General features: G+C 41.9%; 1 protein-coding gene across 1 annotated transcript in view; it reads right to left on the bottom strand.

Moving 5' to 3' along the window:
* Positions 1-945: 945 nt before the first annotated feature.
* The window catches only part of GLT1D1 (glycosyltransferase 1 domain containing 1), a gene marked incomplete at its 5' end in the record, with an annotated part of 42,404 nt that continues 18,079 nt past the window's right edge, over positions 946-25,270 (bottom strand). Inside the window, 6 exons of the mRNA XM_010189975.1 lie at positions 946-1,092; positions 8,595-8,693; positions 15,303-15,423; positions 15,907-15,950; positions 23,508-23,557; positions 24,603-24,698. Of these exons, the coding sequence (XP_010188277.1) occupies positions 946-1,092; positions 8,595-8,693; positions 15,303-15,423; positions 15,907-15,950; positions 23,508-23,557; positions 24,603-24,698 (557 nt within the window). The remainder of the gene's footprint in view (positions 1,093-8,594; positions 8,694-15,302; positions 15,424-15,906; positions 15,951-23,507; positions 23,558-24,602; positions 24,699-25,270) is intronic.

Raw genomic sequence — 25,270 nt, 5'->3', positions numbered from 1 at the left:
CACAAATAAGAACGAACAGTACCAAAATACATAGTAAATTGAAAATACCTTTTTCTCCCTCCCTTCATCCCTTTTTACAGCTCTCATAAATCTTTTGTTAAATAAGTAAATCGCAGAGGTACCAAAGGAACCGGCAAACGAAGAGGTAGATTTAACACAGCATCTCTGTCTGCAGGCAGCCTTGCTGCTGGGGGCAGGACCGTGCAGCTCTGCCATCTGAAGCCATGTGCAGCTGGTGGGTGCTGTGCCAACCGTCCCCAAAACCAGGCACGGCGCTGCTTAGCCCCATCAGCTTATCTGAAAGCACCTCAGGTACTCAGAGGGCAGTAAAAACCATGCCCTGTGCTCCTCACTTCAGCGCTGCATTTGCTGCTTGGCCCCCTGATCATCATGCAGACAATAGACACTTTGATCTTTTAGTGTTCAGAAAGCCTTCATCTTCTTGATAATTGTATGCTCTGTACATACAGCTGCTCTTGGCTTTATGACCACATGTGTGTCATGTACCTGAATAGATTCAGATGGGTATAATTAGGAAAAAAAAACCTCCTACTGCAGTTTGGTTAGGATGCAATGGGATCACAACAACTGATGTGAGCTCTGTGAGGTGGAGTCATCCAGTGTGGACAAGAAATCATCCTCCCTCTGAGGCCTTACAGCAACAGAAACGTTGTGTCAGCTCAAGGAGGATATTTCTCATATTTCTCTTTGGTGACCTTACTGGTCTGTGATGAATTGGTACGCTAGAATCATTGTGCTGAATTAGATAAATTGGAAAGCTTGAAGTAGTGGGCAACTCCTGTGATGTTGGTATGTTTGAATAGAATAATAATGCGTGTCTTACACTCTCTTCTGAAAAGAAACCAGCAGAAACCCAACTCTAATTACACATCCATCATTAAAGTGCTCTATGCAGACTGCTGGGTGCCAGCTGTGGGCCTGCACTCACTGGAGCCTTAGGACGAGATTCTGATAGGCTTTTCTTTCACCCTCCCAGGAATGATGTTTCCTCACGTAGTCTTTGGCCCTTGTCACAATTTCTGTTTCCATAGCGGGGTCATTCATCAAACTCTTGGACAGCACAACGAACTCCTAAAAAAGACAAAAATACAATGAACTGAAAGTTCCTTGAAGTTCTGATGATACTGAAATAGCTTGTACCCATATCTTGATTTTGGTAAAGCACCTCAGCTGTGAGCCGATATATGAAGCTGTTGGAAGCAATTTTTCAAGGTCAAGTACCAGCATTTTCTATAAATAATGATCAATAAGCAATCATTTTAGATATTATTTTATGCAGCTCATCAACGGAGACATTTAAAACCAAAGACAATCCCAAGAGCATTAAGGCAAACACGAGCAATGTATTTCATGACACAAAAATTGTTTGCCTACCCAAGCGTTAGAAAACCAGGCTGGTTATAAATGAAATGATTCACCTGGCTTCATCCTCTGAGGACAGCTGGCATCAGACTGGTTGATCTCATTGCTACTATGACATCCTTAGTTAAGTCTATGGTAAGGCTAAAAAACTCACTACAAAAATACAGTCACAGTATAAAGATAAGAGCAGGCGTGCAACAAGCAGCTCTTCCAGACTGGTTGTAATCTGGGTGGTCACAGGCTCAACAACCTCTGCAAAAAGCCATATATTAATTCATATATGGATTTCATCACCACCTACAATTGCCTCAAGGGAGCTTGTGGAGAGGTGGGTGCTGGTCTCTTCTCCCAGGTGATGGGGGATAGAACAAGGGGAAATGGCACCAAGCTGTGCCAAGGGAGGTTCAGGTCAGAGATAAGGAGGAAGTTCTTTACTGAGAGGGTCGTCAGAAGCTGGAACAGGCTGCCCAGGGAGGTGGTGGAGTCACCATCCCTGGATGTGTTTAAAGAGCGGGTAGACGAGGTACTTAAGGATATGGTTTAGTGGGTAGACAGGAGCGGTTGGACGTGATGATCTCAGAGGTAAAGACCAACCGAGCGATTCTGTGATTCTGTGATTCCCTCCAACTTTACTAGACCTCGCAGACTACAACTACTCCTTTGCCTGCTCCTCTAATTTAGTTCTAGAGAAGAGAAACTGTGAACTTCAAACATGGGAAAGGAGATTTGATGTCTGAACTAATCTACTCTGAGCAGCTGGTCTAATTTTCTATCAAGAAACTTCCAATACTTCAGCTTGATTACAAATGTGCTCAGATCTTTGCAGAATAGTGGCTTGTTTCAGCTCAGAGAAGCAGATTGCTATTGTGTCAATGGAAAATTAAGATAATACATTACTACACAACTGGTAGTGAAGATCAGGGCGTAGGGGACAAAAAGGATGGGAGAAGGAGATATGTTGTTTATATATGAACGGGTATGTCACAGATACAAGCAGATTTTGTATCAGGTTAACTGTACTTGAAAACCTAAGTACACAGTGCATATAAACACATACACAGATATGAAATCTTTGGTTCCCACAGATCAATGCTGCTGCTATAATGCAAGTGGTGGCTGTGCATAATACAGAAGTGTAACGTGAGCCCTGGCAAACACTGCTATGTGAAATCATACCGAGCATTTTATAATCACTGCTTTGACTCTCACTGACAAGACAAACCGTCAATGTACACATCACTGACGTGAAATTTCGATAGTCAGAGATGCACATCAGCTCTGCTGGAAACATCTGTAACGAGGTAGTAGAATAAGATGATATTCATGCATGCATATTCATGACAACCTCGTATTTTACATAAAATCAGCATTGCTTGTAAGCTTTGCTCTGCCCACACAGCACTGCAAGAGTGGCTTCTGCAATAGCCATGGGGGCCACCTGCTTTGTATTCAGCCTGCTTTCCATCCACAACAACCCTGTGTTCAGGTATGTGTCATTTAACCAGCGCATCCGGTTCCTTACTGGGAGCCACGCTACAGGAGGGTGCTGGGGGCTATTTAGGACCAGAGAACATGTTTTTGTAAATATGAGGCATTTAGACGTGGTCAGCGCAGGTTATTAGTTATGGTCCGATGAGGCTGTGTTCTGACTGCTGCTGAGACCATCCCTAATGAAGAGAGGGATGGTTTTCTGCTTGAAAGAGTCCAGCAGGGCCACAAAGATGCTGGAGGGAGTGGAGCATCTCCTGCTGAGGAACGGCTGAGGGAGCTGGGGCTCTTGAGCTTGGAGCAGAGGAGACTGAGGGGTGCCCTCATTCCTGGGGATCCATTGGGAAAGGGCAGTGTCAGGAGGAAGGAGCCAGGCTCTGCTCTGGGCTGGCCAATGCCAGGACAAGGGGCAATGGTCCCAAGCTGGAGCACAGGAGGTTCAAGCTGAAGATGAGGCCAAAGTTTGTGAGCGTGAGGGTTCTGGAGCATGGCCCAGGCTGCCCAGAGAGGTTGTGGAGTCTCCTTGTGTGCAGACACCCAAAGCCCTGGCCGTGTTCCTGTGTGACTGCTCTGGTGATCCTGCTGTGGCAGGGGTTGCACTGGGGGAGCTTTCCAGGGCCCTCCCAACTCCTCATGTTCTGTGATTCTATGAAGACAGGCAAGGCTGCTCCAGAGTACCCTGCACTGCAGATAGAGCCGATGACTCCAACTTCAGGGACATGCTCTTTTCCTTCCTCCCTGTCTGCCAGGAATACAGAACAGGAAGGTGGGAAAGTCTTACATGACTTATGCTGGCTTCATCCAATTGCCTGTATAATCACAGCAATAAATACTGTTCACACCGAACTACATTCCAACTTTAATTTTATGCTCCTGTGGAGGATTTTATTTAAAGTAATGCTTAAAAATAATTTATGTAAATTACCAAAGAACAGAAGCAGCAATGTAACATTTCTTGACAGGTAGTCCTATTAGCATTCTCTTAAAATGTGGATACAGAGGACAAAAACTTGGAAACATGTAAATGATAGAAGAAACGAGATCCTTATTCACAGTTACAATACTTTATGCTGGGGATAAGTTCAGGAAAATGCCAGGCTGAGTCCAAAGCATAAAAGTTGCGCAACTGCAGGAGAGAGCAATAGCAAATGGAAAAATACCAGGAGACGGAGAATAAGGACTTCTCAGCTTTATCCCTACTTCTTCTACTAATCGAATGTGACCACCTACAAGTCACTTGCCATCTGACTGGAAGCCAATGGGCAGATTCACTCTGACTTATCTGGGTTTTCCGTCGTACCATCTGAGCAGCTGGCTCGGCATGTTTGCAGTTTTGGATGCTCAGCTCTAGATAGCAATAACTGCATTGTTCAGGTGTCTCCCCCAACTCCAGCTCTCTGGCATTTCAGCTGCAGTCCTGCTGGAAGTTTGAAGCATGGGCTCCCACTCGCAGAACGCAGGCATTCAAGAGGTCTTTCAGAAAACCAAGCATTTCATTTTTCTTTTCTAGAAGCCTATGATATACAACCTACTTACGTTGGGAGAACATCTCTCTTTATTTGATTTATGTGATATTTGCACAAATCTGTGCACTCTCATGTTTTGCTGTAGATGTGAAGCTTCGCTTTTGGCAAAAGAGAAAATTCACAAATTACTTTTCAATTACCAAACACAAGAGTACGCACTTCAGCAGCCAACATGAAGGAGGTGATACGCATGTTAATGTACTACTGGGGGGATGTCCATATTCCTAATAAGCCTTTTGTTCACATATAGAAATTGGTATCATTACTATGTACCAATACTATTCCGATTACAGAACAACAGTGTAAACGTTGAACCTCAGTACATCCAGAACTGATTTTACACGTGCCATTTTTATGGGTAGTACTTCACTTCAAACACAGGCATTTTTCAACAGCACCATCCATAATAGAGGTTTTTTTTTCCCCTGGTAAATTGATCAATCATCTTTAAAGAAAATGTCAGCTTCTCCATATAGTACCTTAAAAAACAGTATACAGAATTTCTTTTGAGCCCCAGAACTACAGGTATGTGGGAGATAAAGCCAGAAAATGAGTTCACTGAATAAAAAGACTGAATATTCATTCAATTACCACGAGAACTACAACAGTGCTGCAGCTCACGCATAATGAAAATAAAAGGCATGGTTAATATATTATTTATATAATGAAAGTAAGTCTGTGATTAAACCATTTCCTATCAGCTTCAGCAGATAAAAGAACATGATTCTTAAACAACAGAGAAGCACCTCAGGGAAGGCAAACGTCAGGTGTAAATTCAGAGTAGCCACATCTACCTGGTGGCAGGCAAAGCTCTGAAGTTAGCTGTACATCCATGCATTTCACAGGGCAATGGGCCAGCATTTCTAGGGGAGCATAAACAGTGACTGCTGCCACTGCCAAAAAAATTGCATGTCAGTCTATTCAGTGTGAAGGTTCAAAGGTCTAAAGCCTTGGCTACATTCTGGCTTGGAGCCCTGGCAGAAATGGCAGTGGCCCGTGCTTGGCAATGAGGCCAAGGTGCCTTGACTGCACGGCTGCCTGGGTTCAGCTCAGCTGCCTTTCCCTCTTCCTGCTCCACAGGTTGTCTCTGCTACCAGCAGCCTCTGCAGCTCCTGCTCGCTCTCAAACTCTGCCTGTGCTTGGCCCCTCTTGGCTTTCAAGTTTATTTACCTCTTCCTGTTCATTTAGCTCCTTCTGTGAGCTTTTACAGATGCTGAACATAGAATTTTGAATTTCAGGATGCTGAATAACTCTTTGGGTCTTACGGTTTTTTTGCATTATTTATTGCCCTATTCTTCTCACTCACTTATTTTTTTTATTTTAGGTCCCATCAACTCAGTGTCAAATACTCCATAAACTTGCAAATTCAAGTAGTGGCAGGATCAAACCATGATTTAAAAGCAACGTGCACACATGAAGTAGTATCAAGGACAAAATGTTTTATAGCCATTTCCATCTGAATATTTTCTTCAGTGATTGGCAATGCTTCCACTGCTTCCAGTCATGAGGCCTCAGCTTAAATGCAAATGGTTAATGATGACTACAATTATGCACCAGATTTCCTACTTTCCTGTAAGCCACAAAAGCTCACTTTCAGCAAGAATGAAAGAAAATCAACAGCATTCACAATTTAAACCAATTCTCATTTTGTAATGGTCAATTTATAGCCCTCTAATTTAGCTTTCAAAAGATAAGACAGTCCACAGAGCAGACACAATTGCTCATATCCAATCTAACCGTATTGTAAAGCTTTCCCCTTCCAGATCAGCAACGACTTGAAAATACGCAGTGCTTTCTGCTCTTGGCCTGTGATACAACCTGCATCATCACAACCAGGTAGGGACCACTGAACTCAGCAATTAAAATTTCCGTGACATTCTCTAACCTTTGGTGGTCCAGATTTCCCGTAGCACCTAAACGCAGAACTAATCTCTGTCTGATTAAAAGCATTTTCCCTAACGAACCTGATGCAATTGAGGTTACAGCAGAAAGTGGTTTACCAGATACTTAAGATGTCAAAGCAATCAGAGTAACAAAACCCAGAAAACTTCTGACCAGATCGTATCTTTTCCGCTCCCTGTGGTCAGACTGACTCTTAAAAGCAGTGCTCAAAGTGCCATGGGCAGCCTGCTCCTTCTTCCAACAATAAAAATGCGAGGCAGACCTTGAAACTGTATGTTTTTTAACTTAATCACATTTCTGTGATCTAATATAACTCTCAACCTCTGATAGACTGTGTACAGTGGTTTAAAAACTGTATTTGATATGGTTTGGGGAGATAAGGAACAAGAGTAAATGGTTACTTTATCTGTAAAAGTGATGAGGATTGACGTTGTGAGTTCAAGTTTTCCAACGGCTCAGCAGTGGGATTCGAGCATTATCCTGTAAACAAATATCTCCCTGACCCATTTGCAACCTTTGATAGTTTATACATTATTCGACACCAATGAAAGCACAAAAGGGCTTTTATGAAATGAGATCCTGTTTTACAGAGAAACCAGGATACTGCTTGCCTTGGTAACTGCGCAAACATTAGTGACTCCAGCACAAATACTGCCTAGGAGTACGAGAGCTAATGTGGCAATACAGGTTACATCCTCACTTAAAAGTGATTCTGTGGGCTTCTGAGGTAGAGTAACAGCAAAAAGGGGATCAACGGGAGCAGTAGTGGTAGACTGGGTTTTCTGATCTTTGGCATAGAAGGAAGCTCAGGCAGAAGGCGTTTATAGAAACTCAGATTACAGCATTCTAGACATATTTACATATTAAGAAAGTCCTTAGCTATTTCTATTGCTGTCACCGGGACTACTTCTGTCCTTAACACTGCACTTTCCCCTAAGTGAGGAAACATACAGCATGTTTTTAGTTGATCTTGGATTCCTAATAAACACTTGGTATGTAGGATGCTTGGAGTTCGCAGAAGAGGCTTCTTACAAGGGAGTAGGATAAAGCTAATTGGGTCTGGTATGAATAATGCATTTGAGTTCCAAGCCAAATGTAACCGGCACAATGAGGGAAAACCAGAGTGTATCAGAATTAATATCAGGAGAGCCATCAGTCTGTGTGCACAACTTCATCACACATCCTAGACGTTTGGAAGAAGCACGTGGAAGTCAATGGGCTTTTTTGCAGGGAATTTTATAACTTTATGAACAGCTTTTACATCTCAGATTCCACAAACCTGAAAGGACCCAATTTCCACAGCCTATTGCCAGAATAGGAAATACTTCCACAACAAAATTAATTCCAGAACTTAACAAAGAAATTTATTCCAGAAACCACTGGAAACATTTAATATTCCAGAATTGAAAAAATAAATAAATCAAACAAACCATGAGGTGCAAGAATTTTTCTATTAAACAAACCTCCAAAACTAACCAAGAGAATTCACCTTCCTGAAACACAACCTAATAGAATGCATTAATCACACAGTCCACAAAGTAAATAGATGTGATACATTTTCTACTTTGCAAAATTATCAGACTATTCTAGGAAGGTTTTTTTTGGTCTTGAGTTGGATGAAAACGCCGAGGGAATCTGTGTCTGAAAGTCCTCTTTCACAGCATATGTGAATATGTTACAGCAGAGCCATAATGCAGGAAAATCTACTGAAATAAAAATTTCAAGCATTTAAATATGGGTAGTGTTCCCTCTCTTCCCACTCTTAACTTATCTTCACAGAAACTCCATTCTAGCACTTTACTTAATTTTAGTTACTAATTATTTTGTGACTGAGCAGTATCTCAGGCCTAATAATGCTTTATATTAATACTTACTGCTAGAAATTAGAGATAATGTGTTATCTAACATTTCAGGCTCACAGTTCTCTTTGGGTTAGATCTGTTTGTGTAATGTGCATTCGAATCTCAGTTGGTATGGGAAGGGAAACAGCATCTGCACAGCATCTCCTCCAGGGCCTGCTCATGGCTCCTTCAAAGTCAAGTGCAACAAGTAGCCGAGCAGCAGCCCCACTGCATGGCTCTACAGCAGCACAGCCCAAACATTCAGCAAGGCTGACACCTAGGAAAAGCTGAGTGAACTGCAGAGTGAGAGTGAGACGACAGCAGAGCAGGCTGACAGCAGCTTGGTAGGAGAGTCTGAGAGAAGCAGCCAAGTTTCCAGACAGACACAGGCAGGTAATGGAAAATGAACCCAACCTTTGGAAGCGCAGGGCCCAATGATTTGTTGTTTTCTTACCTGGGGGTTTGAAAACAGCAGGCCTGTTTCCTGATGTTTTATGATCGCTGCGTTCCCAGGAATGTTCCTCGCCAGCACTGGAATATCTAAATCCATTGCCTGGGGGAATACAGGAAAAGGAAACAACAGTCTATTAGGATTCAGGGATTTTGAGATGTTAATGACGACAACTTTAAACTGAAAAGCAGAAACAATAAACCAGAACTCTTTCCTGTTTCTCCAGTGTTTCGGTTCACAAACACCATGTCTAAGGTGATCTATATGGAACTTCCATGAAATATTTTGTTTATATTTCTGTTAGTCTCATAACTTCAAACATATCAGAAGCAATTGATCCAGAAAGTCAATGAAAAGCTGCTTCATCCTTTATTGCTTTCCACCCCAAAGTGTGCAATTTGTTTCCTATTGGAAGCTCCTGACACACGGCAGGCTTGAAGAGGGTAAAATTAAAATTCAGACCTAAGGTTGTCACTGTAGCTCCTACTGCTATTGCGCATAGATGAGATCAGTTCATAGCACAAAAAGCCAGCTCTCCCCAGTGAAACATCTGTCCTCTTGCTCCATTAAAAGACATTTTTGCACAGATTTTCTGCAGAGATGTGTGCAGTTCGACAGCAAAGGTGACCATGGAAATCGCTTGGCTTTTCCTCCTCAGTTCCCATTCCTGTGGCTCACACAGGACGCTGGGAGGGGTTTTTCCTTTTGACAGCATCAGTTACTATTGCCTGCCTGGGACCTGGAGTGGTCAGGGATATGCAGTGATGCAGCTCCTGACTGAACCATGCTAAAGAGAGGAGAGAAAAGGCTGTGCTTTCAGAACACAACGCGCTTTCAAAACATTATCTATGAAGCCATTGGTATGAGACTCCTCAGAGACCGAGGAGCACATCTGAAGAAGTAGGATTGGATTCCACATCAGTTTGATTCCACAGACTGGTTGCTTGATGCATTTATTAATTTATTTGTATGTATATGTATGTATATACATAAAACAAGGAAAGGAAGTGTAGGATCTCAGCACGGTGGCATTTCGGGTTGCCTGCAGGGTCAGGAGCAGAGATGCAGCACAGCATCCGTTCTCAGCTGGTCAAATATTTCCAAAACACCTGGCAACTTTAAAAAACAGCGTTTAGATTTTTGCAGTAACCAGTGTGCAAACCGTGGCCACTCAGCTCATGCACGTCCTGATCTGAAACTTTAATTACTATTGATGAATTTGGAAGTCTTGAGATGCAGTGACTGTAAAATCAGAAGAACTCATGTAGCACAATTATCACAGCATCAAACAAGAGGAAGAAATTCACTCCCCCAAATCTTCAATCTGTTCCATACTGATTCCTTGTCACTTCAGAGTGAATGCATTTTTAATTACTGTCATTACACTCCCAGATGGGGAGCAATTTTTCTTCAGCCTACATAGCAAGAAAACAAAGCTCCAAGGAGAAAAACCAGGTTTTTTTCATAGTCTGGACAAAACTGAAGACAAAAATACTGTGGCTGAAAAACGTAAAGAACAAATTATGCTTTGAACCATGAGGGACTGCTGTGACTTAGCAGTATGTCTTAATAGCTTAAAATATCCATGAGAACCACTGATTAAATCACCACTGCAGATGAACTTAGTCTGGACATAGAGATTCTATAGCCCTTCTGGCATGAACATCTGCTTTGTAGCAGTTAGCTCAAAAAATAATAATAACCCTTAATGAAATAACTTGTTCTACACTCTGCATCAGAAACTACTGGATCAGCTGGAGGTAATTCAGATGAACAGATTCATGAAGTGAAAGCAAACCAGAATAAATAAATGAGAAATATGAAAACAGACTGCATTTCTGAATTTATCAAAGTGTCTAAGTTGTTGAGATACAGCTTTTCTAATTAAGAAATAATCGTTTTAGTGAGAGGAAATACAGTTTTTGGTCAGCCACAAGTTACTTTGTCATTTGCTTTGACTGCACTGTTAAAGAAAACAAACCTGTTTTCCAAAGGCAGGTTTACAGAAATACACGATGACAGTATCTAAATCAGTACAGCAAAGTTCACAGAGCTTCAAAGTTCACCCAGAAAATAAGAAACATCAGAGCCCTGCTCCGTCTGATAGGTTTTGAATCTGAGGGTCAAGGAAGCTGCTTTGGGCTTTAATTACCCTACGCAGACCTAACACAGAGCTCCCACAGCAGCATCGACACCTCCAAGAGAGAGAGAATTTCAGATTCAGCTCTTTTCCAGCCCTTCCTATGGACAGGTTTAATGCCCCTGTGCTCAGTCTGCTGGCTGCTGACCTCATTCAAACACCTTCAATGAACAGGGAATTAAGATGTTTTATTTGAACTTCTGAACTGAGAATCAGGAGCTTGATAGTGAAGTGTGTCCTCATTCACTGTCACCTGCCTAAGGCCCTCTGCTCACCCCGCTGTGTTTCTCCTCTTAAAAACCCAAACTGTGCAGCTATTTCAGCTCTGGCTACTTCCCAAACAAGTGATCGTCCATTCAGGGGTAAGAGCACCATGTGAATGAAAAACAGGAAGGAAAGAGCACACAGAACACAACCCAAGCACCCCAGGACTGTCAGTTGGATGTTTACCTGCAGGACTGAGAGGAGCCTCTGCTCTGCCCTGCTCAGACCACATCTGCAGTATCATGTCCAGTGCTGGGCCCTCAGCTCAAGGACAGGAACTGCTTGAAAGAGTCCAGCAGAGCCACAAAGATGATGGAGGGAGTGGAGCATCTCCTGCTGAGGAGCGGCTGAGGGAGCTGGGGCTCTTGAGCTTGGAGCAGAGGAGCCTGAGGGGTGCCCTCATTCCTGGGGATCCATTGGGAAAGGGCAGTGTCAGGAGGAAGGAGCCAGGCTCTGCTCTGGGATGGCCAATGCCAGGACAAGGGGCAATGGTCCCAAGCTGGAGCACAGGAGGTTCCAGCTGAAGATGAGGCCAAACTTTGTCAGTGTGAGGGTTCTGGAGCATGGCCCAGGCTGCCCAGAGAGGTTGTGGAGTCTCCTTGTCTGCAGACACCCAAAGCCCTGGCCGTGTTCCTGTGTGACTGCTCTGGTGATCCTGCTCTGGGGGGGTTGCACTGGGGGAGCTTTCCAGGTCCCTTCCAACTCCTCATATTCGGTGAAGCTTGGATTCAAGCGTGTCAGATGCAGTGAGCAGTGGGCACTGTGCCCTTGGGCTGCACATCGGCCATCAAATACGTGTGTGAGTGGCCTGTGGCAGGTCTGTGTTGGACTCTACCTCATGGGGTGGCTGCACAGGCTGGCACAGTATTGCTGTCCTGCAGTTTAGCTTGGACTGCAGCACACATTTTAAAAAGAAATGTCTCCAGCTATGTTTATTCACCTCTGTTTCTGAGTGCTACATGGTTGATGATTCACTGAAGTTGATCACTAAGTTTATATTTCATTTTCTGTAATTCTGGAACCCTAAAGGGAAAGACATTTGTTCTGACTCACAGAGTTGGAGGGCAGTAACCGCTACATAAGAAAACTTCCAGGTCCCAAAACACATAGGTACCAATGAATTATAGCTACTGAAAGACAGAACAGATGGCCAAACACATAAGAAGAGGGGCTGCCTTTGTACCAGCTAGCCTTAAACAAATGGATTGGGCTGTAAATAATTACTGCATGAAGTGGCTTAGAATTTAATTTAGATACTTAGTCTATTTTTAAGCAGTAAAAAGAATCATTTGCATTGTTGGAAATATGTATAATTTACTGACCTAGGTTCCACAAATAATAGCATAAAATAACGTTTTAGTCCATTGGCCATCTGCTTTGTTACATTATTCTGACTGCAAATGTGTTTTAATGCTACTTCGGAAGGACGCAGGGTCTAAGTTTCAGCTTTGAAAGCCTGTTACACAATGAGCATTTCTAACCAGCACTGTAAGGCTCACAGAGTAAATACCAGCTTTATTTACTCTCTACCTTTCTGGATCACCCTCATTTTCTTCCTCCTAGCCTATGCATCTTTTTGGTGGCCCCTCTTCAATTTTACTGCTCTAAAACATCCCTACATTCTTATTTTTATAGTTTGCTATGGTTCATATTCCAAACTACAGATGCTGTCCAAGACTGGATTTTGCCCCACAGCAGAACAGAGCATCGCCATCTTCCTTTTCTATATTATTCCTTTATTTTCCTTTTTTAAAAAGCTTAATCCAATGATTTTTACAGCAGTTGCAATGCTCTGGAGAGCACAGCAGTACCATGATTAAATAGTGCTAAGCCAACACATTTTTCATACCAACCATATAGAGTACATCACATTTTCCAGTAGCAGTGCCTTTTTCACCATCACATACCCAGGAATATGCAGAATCCTGAGCTTTCTGAGGAAGAGGTGTCTTTTAAACACTTGCTATAATGTTTTTTGTCTCTTCTTCCAATGCCAGTTATGGCAAAATCTCTGAGATATCAGTACTAGATGACAAAGTAATTAGTTATGGCTTCTAGTTCTCTCATACCTCAGGGCAGGCTGGAATGGATATGATTTTATCTCACTTAGCTATTACATATTTACCTCATACTACAATACCGGTTACAGATTCATGACCTCGTTAAATTCTGAGCTTTCAAGAGAATGGAAGTTGCATTGCCAAATTCAAGCAAGATGTTCCCTCCAGCCTAGGACCAGAAGATTTTCATACACAGTTTTCTGCCTTATCAATTTAACAAGACCTCAACAGATGGCTCTTCCTACCGCTGGCCATCTCTTTATTACATTGACACTGACTCTGAGAGACTTTTACAGTGGGATATTTTATAAGCATGTCATCAAATCCCACTGTGCAACTGTCTTGTAAACACATCCAACACCAAACTGTATCTACTTCTTTTCTGATGTAAGGAAAACATCAAAATGGAAGAAACCAATGTTGCAAGCGTATATAAAGACATCCTGCCAGAATAGTCTTGTAATTCTTAGAGAAAGAGGAGAAATCTAACAGGAAATATTTACTATTCTGTTTGTTTAGTAATTTTGAGTGAGAACAACAGTTTTTAGTTTGTTTGCTTGGGTTTTTGACAGGTCTGGGTATGAATTACTCAACATGACTGTGCAGTGGAAGCTTAAAGGACCAGCTTTCCACTGGAGGTGGTATTTGACTGTTTAATAGCCCTGATAGGATAATTGAACAGTTCAGTCACACAGAGAGGAGCTCACATACAAAACTTTCCTGGTTGATTTCGTCTTGTAGTTGTCAGGTTTCAGACTTGTCAGATTTGCAACTTCAAAAGAGAGCAAAACTCAGCAGTTCCTGAAGCAGGCTCAACATTACCTCTGAAGTAAACTGGCATTACCTTATTGCTTTGAGATACCACATATTTATGAAGACACTGAACTCAGCAGATTGCTCCCTCTCCTGATAAAAGATAAGGAAAGTGCCTTTTAACTGCTCAAATCAGATGGGACAATTTGGGGAAAACTGTACCAATTATCCTGTCAGTCCTGAGTTTGCACAGCAACCTGTATCAGGCCAAGCACACTTGCACTTCTGCTGCAGATGCTGTGTCTCTTAGAAGTCTTTCTGGTTAGCTTTTTCCCTGCCTTTTTTTCTCCCCCTCTCAAGTCACTGACACTCTCAGGAAACAAATCAGATTGATTTTTGGTCAAGAGTTACATGGCTTGTCCTGAAGAGAACACGTAACTGCGAGGAGGAGGTGACAGTTACTTACCTGGTACTTCTGGGAATCGCTGGCTTGGTTGTGGCTGTGCACTGTGTTGGCACACTCCATTCCATCTCAACTACCCAACATACAAACTTTGTCTAGCCTGCCACCCTGAGAAGTTCAGAAATGCCACAGTCTGCAGTAATTGTTGTCTATAGAGTCCTGTTGCTGTGAAACAGCATCTGCTTCCACCTTTGAGCACTGGCATTTTAGAAAAGAAATACACACTTGCTGCGTCACCATCATCTGTAATTATCTACCATAATTCTTACAATGCTCACTTAGTTCTTACTTATGAGGGCTTGCAGATGTGTGGAAGCAAAGCATGGTGGAAATGCAATGTGTGGTTCCTCATCAGAAACAGAAACAGGAGATTCATTACTGCAAATCATGGAATAGTTTCTGTGATTGCCATGAACCAACATTCAGCAGTCACCAAACATACATACAGTAAAAGGCATCTGCCCAAAGAACTTCCACTTTAAGTACATTTATGTTTTCCCCAGAAAGGACTTGTTACTAAGCAGCACCCTAATTTGACAGGTATGAAATAAACTTGGTTATTAATTTTTGATACTGATGGCAAAAAAATTAACTAAGCGTGTCATTCATTCATTAATCACTTTGGAATTAAATAACCAAATACAGCTCTTAGATTGCTTTTTGAAAGGATGTAGAAATAAATGAAAGTCTGTTCTAGCAACATTATAAGGATGTGGATGTTGAATCAAGAATAGTGGCAACCCCAATAAATCAGAATGATTCACATATCTCAGGTCTGTACTGTTAATTTAACAGGGTTGATAAAATTACACCCCGTCCTTTAAAAAATAAATAGACAAAGCATAAAAAACCATCAGTTCAAGGGAAGAAAGCCTTAATTACTAACGCTTACAAAAAAGAAACATTTTGGTTTTGTCTTCACTACCTTTGAAACACGGCCATAAAGTGTTGACACACATTTCCAGTGATAAAAGGCCACTTCCCATTCACTGTAACCTCACTGAAAAGCCTGACCGCTAAGACGCAATTACCTCCAGAATTGCAGCCGACATCCCCTCTGAAATGGAGCTGTTCACCACAGCAAAGCACCTTTTCATAGCAGCGTGAAGATCATCCTGCGGCAGCTCCTGTAATAAGTGTACTCCAGGGGCCCTGGAAATAAAACGCACACAAACAGGCACCTCCTAAGAACAATTCCTCCCAAAACTCAGGGCAATGATGGAAGGTGCTCAGAGCAATTCAGTTCTGATGCCAACAGTCACTCCTCACCCATGGGTAAGCCAGTTTACTGTGGTTTTGGTTAGCTTTCTATCTATAAATGCGGCTACAAAGTCAGTACAGTAGACACACTGCGATCTGCTGCTTCGATATCTCTTGTTCTGGAGTTTTATAGTTGATCACTTAACACCATGCTCTGCTCACCACAATCAGGCTCAGAAATGAAGGAGTTGAGTTCAATAGTAGGGGTGTAATTTTACCTTAAAGAATGTGTTTAATATAGGGAAGATGCACGCAGAGATTTATGAAAAATACTCGGTTTTGATATGCAGGGAAATGGAGCACGATTATCATGCGGGCTACTCACCCAACTGCTTTCATTTGGAGCAGATAGAAGGCTAGACATTAACTTCTTACCTCTTAACTTTTTCCTTAACTTCACTTGTAAAAAGTGGATCGACCTAGAAAGGAACACATACACAGGTATACGGCACTGCAGCCTATGTTTGAAATGCCCAGAAAAGAAAAATAAAGTTTTAGCACGTTTTTTCACTAAAATATTTAAATGCTTTCAAATCATAGCACAGATCTGTAACGTGGTGCTTACATTTGACTCTTCAGACAAACGCTCTTGTGAGTGACACACTCGGCATACCCAGCTGGTGGGTGAGTAAAGCAGAGCATGAATTGACAGCTCCACTCCGAGCCTTGAAGCGACTCCTCTGATGCAGTGTGGCACTGGGCTGCTGTCACGAGAGGAGGGTCCACGTCTTCTCCCCTGACATCCCTCTGGCTGCAGGTTCTCATTAGAGCCAGATCTATTTAACATGAATGACTACTTTCAGATGGCTCTGCTAAGGCTAACAGGAACCCAAGGACCAATCTGACAACTCGCTAAGTGAGGAACGGCGCGCTGATGCGCCCAGCAATTGTCTGCGCCTCTATGGATGGAGTGAGCAGGGAGAGGATGGAAAGGAGCTTTCCAGACTTTGGTTAACACAGGAAGCAATCTGCATGTAAACCCAGACGGTCAGATAGAAGTTATGCACAAATCCGATTGCTTTCTTATGACGAGTGACCCATTTGGTTGATGCGGGGCGAGCGGTGGATGTTGTCTACGTGGACTTCTCCAAGGTTTTCGACATGGTCCCCCCCCACAACCTCCTTCTTGAAAAGCTAACAAACTACAATGTAGATAAGTGGGCTGTGCGGTGGGTGTGGAATTGGCTGATGGGCCATACCCAGAGGGTGGTAATAAATGGTCCATTCTCTAAGCGGCAACCAGTCACAAGTGGGGTCCCTCAGGGATCAATACTGGGCTATTTAATATCTTCATTAGTGATCTGGATGTTGGGATCAGGAGCTCCCTGATGATGACACCAAAATGAGTGGGGTGGTTGACACTTCAGAAAGGGAGACCCACCCTCAAGAAAGACCTGGACAATTTGGATGAGTGGGCCAGCAGGAACCTTCTGAAGTTCAACACGGACAAATGTAAGGTCTTGCATCTGGGAATGCATCATCCAAGAGTGCAGTGAGACTGGGTCCACCTGGCTGAGAGCAGCCCTGGGGAAAGGGACCTGCGGTCTTGGTGGATGAGGAGCTCAGCATGAGGAGCAGTGCTGCAGTGTAAAGAAACCAACAGGATGCTGGGCTGCATTGAAAAGGGCATCACCAGCAGAGACAAAGAAGTCATCACCCCTCTCTACTCGGCACTGGTCACACCACACCTTGAGCACTGGGTCCAGTTTTGGTCCCTGCTATACAAAAAAGATGTGGACAGGCTGGAAGGATCCAGAGCAGGGCCACGAGAATGCTCAGAGGACTGGAAGAGCTGAGGAAACTGGGCCTATTCAGCCTTGGGAAGAGAAGGCTCAGGGGGCGCCTTATCACCATGGACCAGGACATAAAGGATGGCACCAAGAGGATGGAGACTCCCTTTAACAAGGAGTCCCATGGAAAAGACGAGGGGCAATGGACACAAGTTGTGTCTGGAGAGATTCCCATTGAACTCCAGGAGAAGACTGGTTTCCCATGAGATCAATCAGACACTGGATTAATCCATCCATTAGACATTGGAATGATCTCCAGGGGAAGTGGTGAATTCCCCTACACTGGTCAGTTTGAAGAGTCAGCTTGACAAGGTGCTGCCTCATCTCATTTAAACGATACTTTTACCTGGAGAGGTTGGACTGGATGATCCTTGTGGTCCCTTCCAACCTGGTATGCTATGATTCGATGCTATAAAATTCTAAAATATAGTCTAATATGAAGGCATGCTAGAGTTATTAAAAAGTTGTCTAAGCTGGGCAATTAACTCCAGTAGGTTTATTCACAAAGCTTAACTGTGTCTGCTGTTTTCATCTAAAATGATTAAAATAAATAAACAGACTTTGAAATTCTTAACTAGACATGAAGAACAGAACTAGACTTTTTTATTAAGGCTGACTGACTATATTAGATTAATTTATGATAGCTTGCACTGCATGCAGCAGTTTTAAGTACTGGGAACAACGTGGCTTATTATTTTCAATGCATGTTAATATTTTGGGTTTTTCCACATTATGAAATAGAGAACACTCAAAAAACATTTAGAAAACTCTTCTGGAAAAAGAATCAGAATTTATTTTACAACTATGATTGTGTACTTTGAACACAACATCATGAAAACAGGGCTTTTGAATCAAAAGATTCAAGCGAATCACACCAATGAATGAATTCCCACTAAATGCAAGACATAAAAGGCTTGCATAACTGCTTAAGAACGTATTTTTGGAATCTAAAGTGCCTTTTCCTGAAGCTTTACTTGATCCTGGCGACAGCCTGAGATACAGATCCATACACTAAACCAGCACGTCATGTCACAGATTCCTTGGGTATTTCATGCTGAACTCCACAATCGCTCTTTCTATATAAACACCTTTTCACCTTTTTCCCAAAGTGCTATTTGGATGCTGATATCCTCTCAGGAGGAACTACACTCTGTTTCCATTAAAATCAATGGTGTACTTGCAAGTGATTTAATGACCGGTGGGACGTGGTCATTTGCTCTTCAACCTTCAGAAGGATGAGCAAAACTACAGCCTGTGACTCACAGCATTTGTAGGGTATTAATTTCTATCCCATCTTCTCCTGTGGAAGCCAAGAAACTGCCACCTGCCTCATAAACACTACAACCCTTTAAGTTGTATCCTATTGGTAGATATTCCAAGAAGCCTCATCTGAACATGAGAATTCAGCTAAAATATTACTTTCAGGATGGGTGTAGCAATGACTTAGATAAGTGATCCCCCTGAGCTACATTTAGGAACTTGAGGGGGCACAGTTATCTAACCACAGGCTCAATATAACAGAAATTAGATACAACATAAGCTGTTCAGTAAGTTGGAATACACTTAAAAGATGCGAATGCTTCCAAAGCCAACTATGGCAGGGTGCCTAGGAACTCAGCACAGGCTCAGAAAAAGCTACTGAAAAGAAAAACATGTTATTTCCACCCAAAATGTCTCCACGAGCCAGTTCTTCTACAGATGGAGCATTAGTTGCCACATTATATTTTGTTACCTATCAATGTAGCATGCAAACATGATCATCAGTTACCTATCATCTTTTGTTAAAAAATCATCCATCCAGAGGGAGAGCCTGCAGAGAGCTGCACATTTCATCACTTTAGAGGAAAGCAGCTTGTGTTGCATGACGTTTCTATCAGAACAGATGAGATGAGACATGGGGAGTGGGTACGTAGCAAGAAACCCCGCCTAACAGGACCAGATGTGCTCTTAAGGAAGTCCTGCTCTGCTGACAGGCAAAGAAACATCTGGGACAGAAACACCTGGGACAGAAAGTCACAGATCAACAGGTCTTGGTACATTTAAAGCTCTGCCGCCCAGAGTACTGAAGAGTGAAAAGCTATATCTGCAAGCATATTCAATACAGACAGGAAGAATTTGCTCGATTGCTCGTGTTTGTGGGGTTTTGACAGCATCACTGTGAAAGGAATCAGCTTTATTCACAGCAGCAGGTGACCCCCCAGTACAATTTTGATCTGATCAATTATTGAGCGGCCTCAGCAAGGCCAAGCTTCCCCCACAACAACTGAAAACACCACTTCTGTCTGCACTGCAACACAATCAGAGACATCAGATACTTGTGAACACACTAAGCTCAGCCATTCTACATCAGCTTTTCCAAATACTAAACGCTTAAGGAAATGCAGTATCTTCTGGCTTAATATGTAGCTTTACTACTGCAATTTGGGACAATTAACAGAAAAATAAATAACCCTTTTTAAGAAATAAATACTGGAACAGCTCATTTCAGCATTGCTAACAAAAGCTTCATTTTCAGGGAGCTTTTCTTGAAGAACAAGCAAAGAAGGGGTTAGAAGAGTTGTCAGCTAATGGTGGCAGTAGCTCTTACCTTATAAAATACCTCAGTGAGCAGGACATTTATTCAAGATGTAGCTGGCAGAATTTCATATTCCTCAATAGGCGAAAGAATTCCAAATTGTATCTTTGTCTCCTATCTGATTTTCCTCATTATTGTGCTCTAGGATATTCTGCAGCAGGGTATTGGGCTTAGTTTAGTTGTGTCAAGAGCTGTTTCAGTTTAGAAGCAGCCCAGAAAACACAGAGTAGGTACCACATCCACTATAAAGAGATGAGCTACATGACCCGGTTGGTTGGTCCCTCTATCTGCAGATACTCAAACTGTCTCAACAGGCATGGAAAGAAACTGGACAGATGAAAAATAGCCATCAATGAAAACCAGTGCCATCATGAACAGCAATATTCTGTATGATCTGTGGTTAAGACTCACACACAGGCTACAAAGTGGGCGTCAAGAGGTGACCCAACAGCTGGACACATGTTTTGTGGCCTTAACCTTTTAAAAGTTTCATAAGCTTCTACTCTTGAAATCTAGAGCTGCTGAAAATGAGCCATGTTTCAAATTTCATGACAGAAATGAACAAAAGGAAAACTGGAAGAGGAGGTAAGTGCTAAAAATTTGTCATTAGACAGAACCCAATCCTGCATCCTGACTCTGACTGCACCAATCGTGCACAGCAAATGCAGGGAGAAGGTGATAACCGTATGGAAGCAGTGCAGAAAGGTGTATGTGGTCCTTTGTTCCTTATACTCTTAATTAATATCATCTTAATGTGTGTTTTTTAATATTCACAATAACCCTGACTTGCTTCACAGATAACTGCACTGATTTTGTTAAGATTTGTGGTTTGAGAAGTAACACGGATAAGAAAAAGTAGAGCTAAATACCAACAGAGATGAGATTTATTTTCATCCTTTAGCAATATTTTAGTACTAAGGGAGAAGTAAGTTTGTAAATGCTTTAAGGAGGTTCAGTGCTTGATCCCACCAATGCAGTGCACAGGTTATTTCTGGTAGCTTACTGTAAAGCCACTGGCTTATGAGAAAGTGAAGCAAATTTAAGACGACTACTAAAATGTTTAAAATCCTCACTGGAGGCAGAAAGTGCATCTTCGGATTCCAAAGCACGGCTTCATTACACCTGCTCTAGATTTGCCTTCCACACCAGTTCACTTCCAAATCATTTTGTGTATTAGCGTGGAAAAAGGAAGCAGATAAAATAAAAATGCAAACCCGGCTTTTCGAACTAAAATCCTATGTCCCAAAATTTATACAGAACAAAACTGAATGAGAAAATCCTAAAATAGTTCTTATTTGCCTATTCAGATTTTATCTATCATGTGAAGATGAATCAGAGATAAGGCTTACAGAGGGGCATGAACACATTACCCAGATGAAACAGTGAAGCTTTAATAACCTTTTAGAATCAGCAAGAGGTTTTTTCCTATGACACAGCTGCCTACTCCTACCTTTTCCACTGGTTAGACTAAAGCTACAGGCTGCCTTTCCCAGACTTCTGCTGCTATGGATGATATACGCGGAGCACAACTAATTTATGTCTTCAAAGTCCTGCAATTAGCTTTGTTTAGCGTAAAGTACGTTCGCTCGACACAGGCAACTGCTCAGCAGTCACTGCTGCTCCAGATCGGGCCCACAGCAAATGCTGTGCTAGCAAATATTTAGGTAAGGTATTGGGTAGACTGAGATTTGGGAAATATTCACCTTTCTCTCATGTTTCTGAAAATAGTTTTGCACTTTTTCAGCACTGTGCCCAACAGAAATCATAAAAACATTTACACGTTCATGGACAGCTCCTCTCTAAAGGCTGCAGTTTCTGCAGGTGAACTCAGGCAGATCTCAAAGTGGAAATAACTGGAAACAACGGTGGATACTCAAACACCAAGTTTGGAGAGACCATTAGAAAAGAAAGGACTGGCAGAAAATGTATGCAACTCCTCACCGCCTTTTAAGCGATCAGAACAGACCCAGACTTGGCTGAGTCTGACTTGGTGCATGCTTCCCTCTTCAGAGGGGTTCAGTCTTGTTACTGCCTCAAAAATCACACTACCAGATTTAGAAGTGAAGGGGTGGAGTTTGGAGGGTTCAATAGTTTTTCTTGTTAATCTTCATGCTTCATAAGCTCACATTTTCAAACCTTGCTCCACAACTTGGAGACTATTTCATAGTAATGACTGTGATAGTTTTTATTTTAAACTTTTTCAGGAGCTGGTGCTTCATGAAAAGGAAACCATTGCTGAGAAACTCGTGGCAACACTTTGAGACGGCAACCCAAGAGCAGGTTTTACCTAAAGAGAGTCAGCAATCACAGCCGAGCTGCGTTTTAACTGACTGACCCTGCTGGGAAAAAAGGCACTGGAACTTCCAAATTTGTTTACTAAAATACATATAGCCGATTTGGAAGCAATGATACCAACTCCAAGCTTAATCTGAGATGTGAACATACAAGATAAACTCTGTTTCTGATTTTAATTCCTTTCTTCAACCCCAGTTTCCCTCTCAGGTATCTGCATCCCAGGCTTTAGCGCACTGAGATTCTAAACATGAAGCAGGCTGCACTGATTTTATTTGTCAGCTCAAGCTCTGTCCTTGCTGTTCGGTGTCAGACAGAAACCTCACATCATTTGGCACCTGCTGACAACCGTTAATTGTGTACAAATTGAGGTGACCAGAAACGGCACCAAAATCGAAATGGGATGGAGCAAGGACACGATCCTGCACGTGAACAAAAGATGCAGGAACAGGGCTAGGGAGCATCTGATGTCACTGTCACAGTATTAAAAACCCTCATTAGCAATACCTGCTAACAAGATTCTGCCAGATGAGAACTGTTGACTCTCCAAAATATTTGGTAGGCTCGTTTATAAATTATTGATATTGAAATAGGCATTTCTAATAGTTTATTTGCAGTAGTTCACATTTTTAAGTACTTTCTGATTCTCTAACCAATTTTGTATCACCTCACAGGTACAAAAACAGAAGCCAATATTAGACTTCAAATATACTGACATTTTTTATCTCCAAAAGTTGTTTCTGTAGTCAAATGAAACACTAAATGTTTTGTTCTAAGAGGCCATAATAGATTAATAGCATTGTCAAGCCATGTGCTACACATAATATTACAGACCAGATGCAAATGCCCTTTTAAAACTACCCCACGCCTCCTAAATGAACAAAATAAAACAGTGCATGGAAAACAAATCCACAGCTGCTGTCAACTATTTTAGTGCTATTGATAACAGTTTGCATTAATAAATCCTAAACTAACAGAGTTGGGCTACCTCGGTGCATATCCTCTTAGCAAAACCCTCTTAGCTGCTTTCCCCTTTGCAATGCAAACGCAGAGCAGGTGCTGGGTGAGGAGACCTTTCAGCTGGCAGCAGAGCTCTGGAATTTGAAAGTCCAAGGACTGGAATCACTTCCATTTCCACAGCTTGGACCTGTTGTGAACAGCCTTTATAACTGCTCCGTTTGTACCTTCTTATCTCTGCACCAGGTAGAGGTCCTCCGACTCAGGTTCAGTTGGGAGAGTCATTGAAATATCTCAGATGCAAGTAAATGGAAGCATTTAGCAATAAAGATACTAATAAAGTAAAAATTACAACAACTTACTGCAGGTCCAATTATGCCCAGATGGACACTGGGATCCTTTCTGTGCCAATCTAAAACAGAAGAGGAACATCATTTTAATGAATAAAAATTATCAATTTTTTAATTTAATGTAATTCTCTCTCTAGAATCAATGTAAATAGCTACATGGATAAAGAAGAATTAGAAGTATTGTACTGTATTGCTATTTAAAAGCCTGGTTCCATGACCAGCCCTCACGTCACTCCTCAGAACTCAAATGATGAGCACATCTGGAAGTTAGCATTTAGAATTTCTGCTTCATGCAATCTCTTATGTTTTGAGGGTTATTTTAATTAAGCTCAGATATTAATTTTGAATCATCTCAAGAGAACAGTGCTCAGTATAACACAGCAACTCTGGCCACTAAGACAAATAATTTGAATTCTTTCCTATGTAAAGGAGTATGTGGAAGCAACTGCAACCATTACAATTAATAGTTAAATGCACAAGAGAAATCTGTCGCTCTTTCAATTCCAGAACAGAACTGAAGCAGTTACTTGACTGTAATAAACTACATTTTTTACTGAGTGTCACAAGGTGGTAAAGGCTTGTAAAATAGTGGAGGATAAATATCCAGCTTGAAATACATGAACCTTTTAGAGACACAAGCAGAAAATGGCCAAACATCCAGCTACAAGAAAACTTCAGCCTCGTTTACAGCGTTAAGCCAAACAATGGGTGGTAAAATCTGCTTGTAACTTCAATGATATTAATTAGCGCACATGCAAATCAGTCTAACAGCCACAGGACAGTCAAATTAAAAAGTTATTTTGAAGTAGGTGAACTCCTCTGTTGTCTTCCATTAATATTGTATGGAACAGCAAAACAGTTTTCCCAGCAAGTAAAATCATCAGCTATTGCTTTGATTTGAACGCTCTGTTATTGCCAGCAGGCTGGAAGAGACGCAGCACAGAAATAAAGCGCTGAGCAGATCAATGGTTACATGAGCACTTTTCTTCTAATGTAAATATATTATGAAGTTTTCTACAGTGAATAAAACAGCTTATGCCAAACTTACAAACATTAAAAGAAATGCATCTGAATCCAGGGACTAAACAAGGGTATTCAAATACATACCTGAAAATACATCTACTAAATACAGAGGGTCTTTGACTCTTCGAAGTCCGCATATCAAAAGAAACATATGTAAACTGCCTGCACCCGTAGGAATGTCTGGAACAAATAATTGTACAAGTGAGCATGCAGATAAAAAAGCTGAACACTCCAAACTGTCTCGTGAATCAGCACATACAGCGGTAAAAGCAGTAACGGGGGAACTCTGAAAAATTCTCATTATTGCTCCTGCATCAATCCTCAAGTCAATGCAGTGGAGAACTCAACCACAGGTAGGGCACAGGGCTTTCCTTCAAGAGGCACTGAATGTGCAGGATTTGGAGAAAAACCAAGTGGCTGCTATTCCTGAACACCAAAACCCAGCTTTGACTGAGAAAGTGACTGTACCAACCAGTGTGTTCCTCAATATTTCTACCCATAAGAGTAGATTTGCATCTATCTGATAACACCTATTACAAGGATACTGTGAGGTTTAATTAATCAATGGCTGGAGGGATTAGAGCTCGTGATCTGACACTTTTTGTTATAAAGATCAGGTCAATGTCCCATGGTTACCTATCCCTAATGTGCCAGCACTGCTACAAAACAGTTAACTAAAAGTTAAAGCATTGCAAAGCATTTGTTTGAACCTTATAACTAAGAGACACAAATTAATTTTGGAAAAAATATCA

Source organism: Mesitornis unicolor, unplaced genomic scaffold, assembly GCF_000695765.1.
Source record: "Mesitornis unicolor isolate BGI_N332 unplaced genomic scaffold, ASM69576v1 scaffold9418, whole genome shotgun sequence".
Lineage (NCBI taxonomy): Eukaryota > Metazoa > Chordata > Aves > Mesitornithiformes > Mesitornithidae > Mesitornis > Mesitornis unicolor.
The sequence above is the reverse complement of the archived record's forward strand: the minus strand, read 5'-3'. Positions and strand labels throughout refer to the sequence as shown.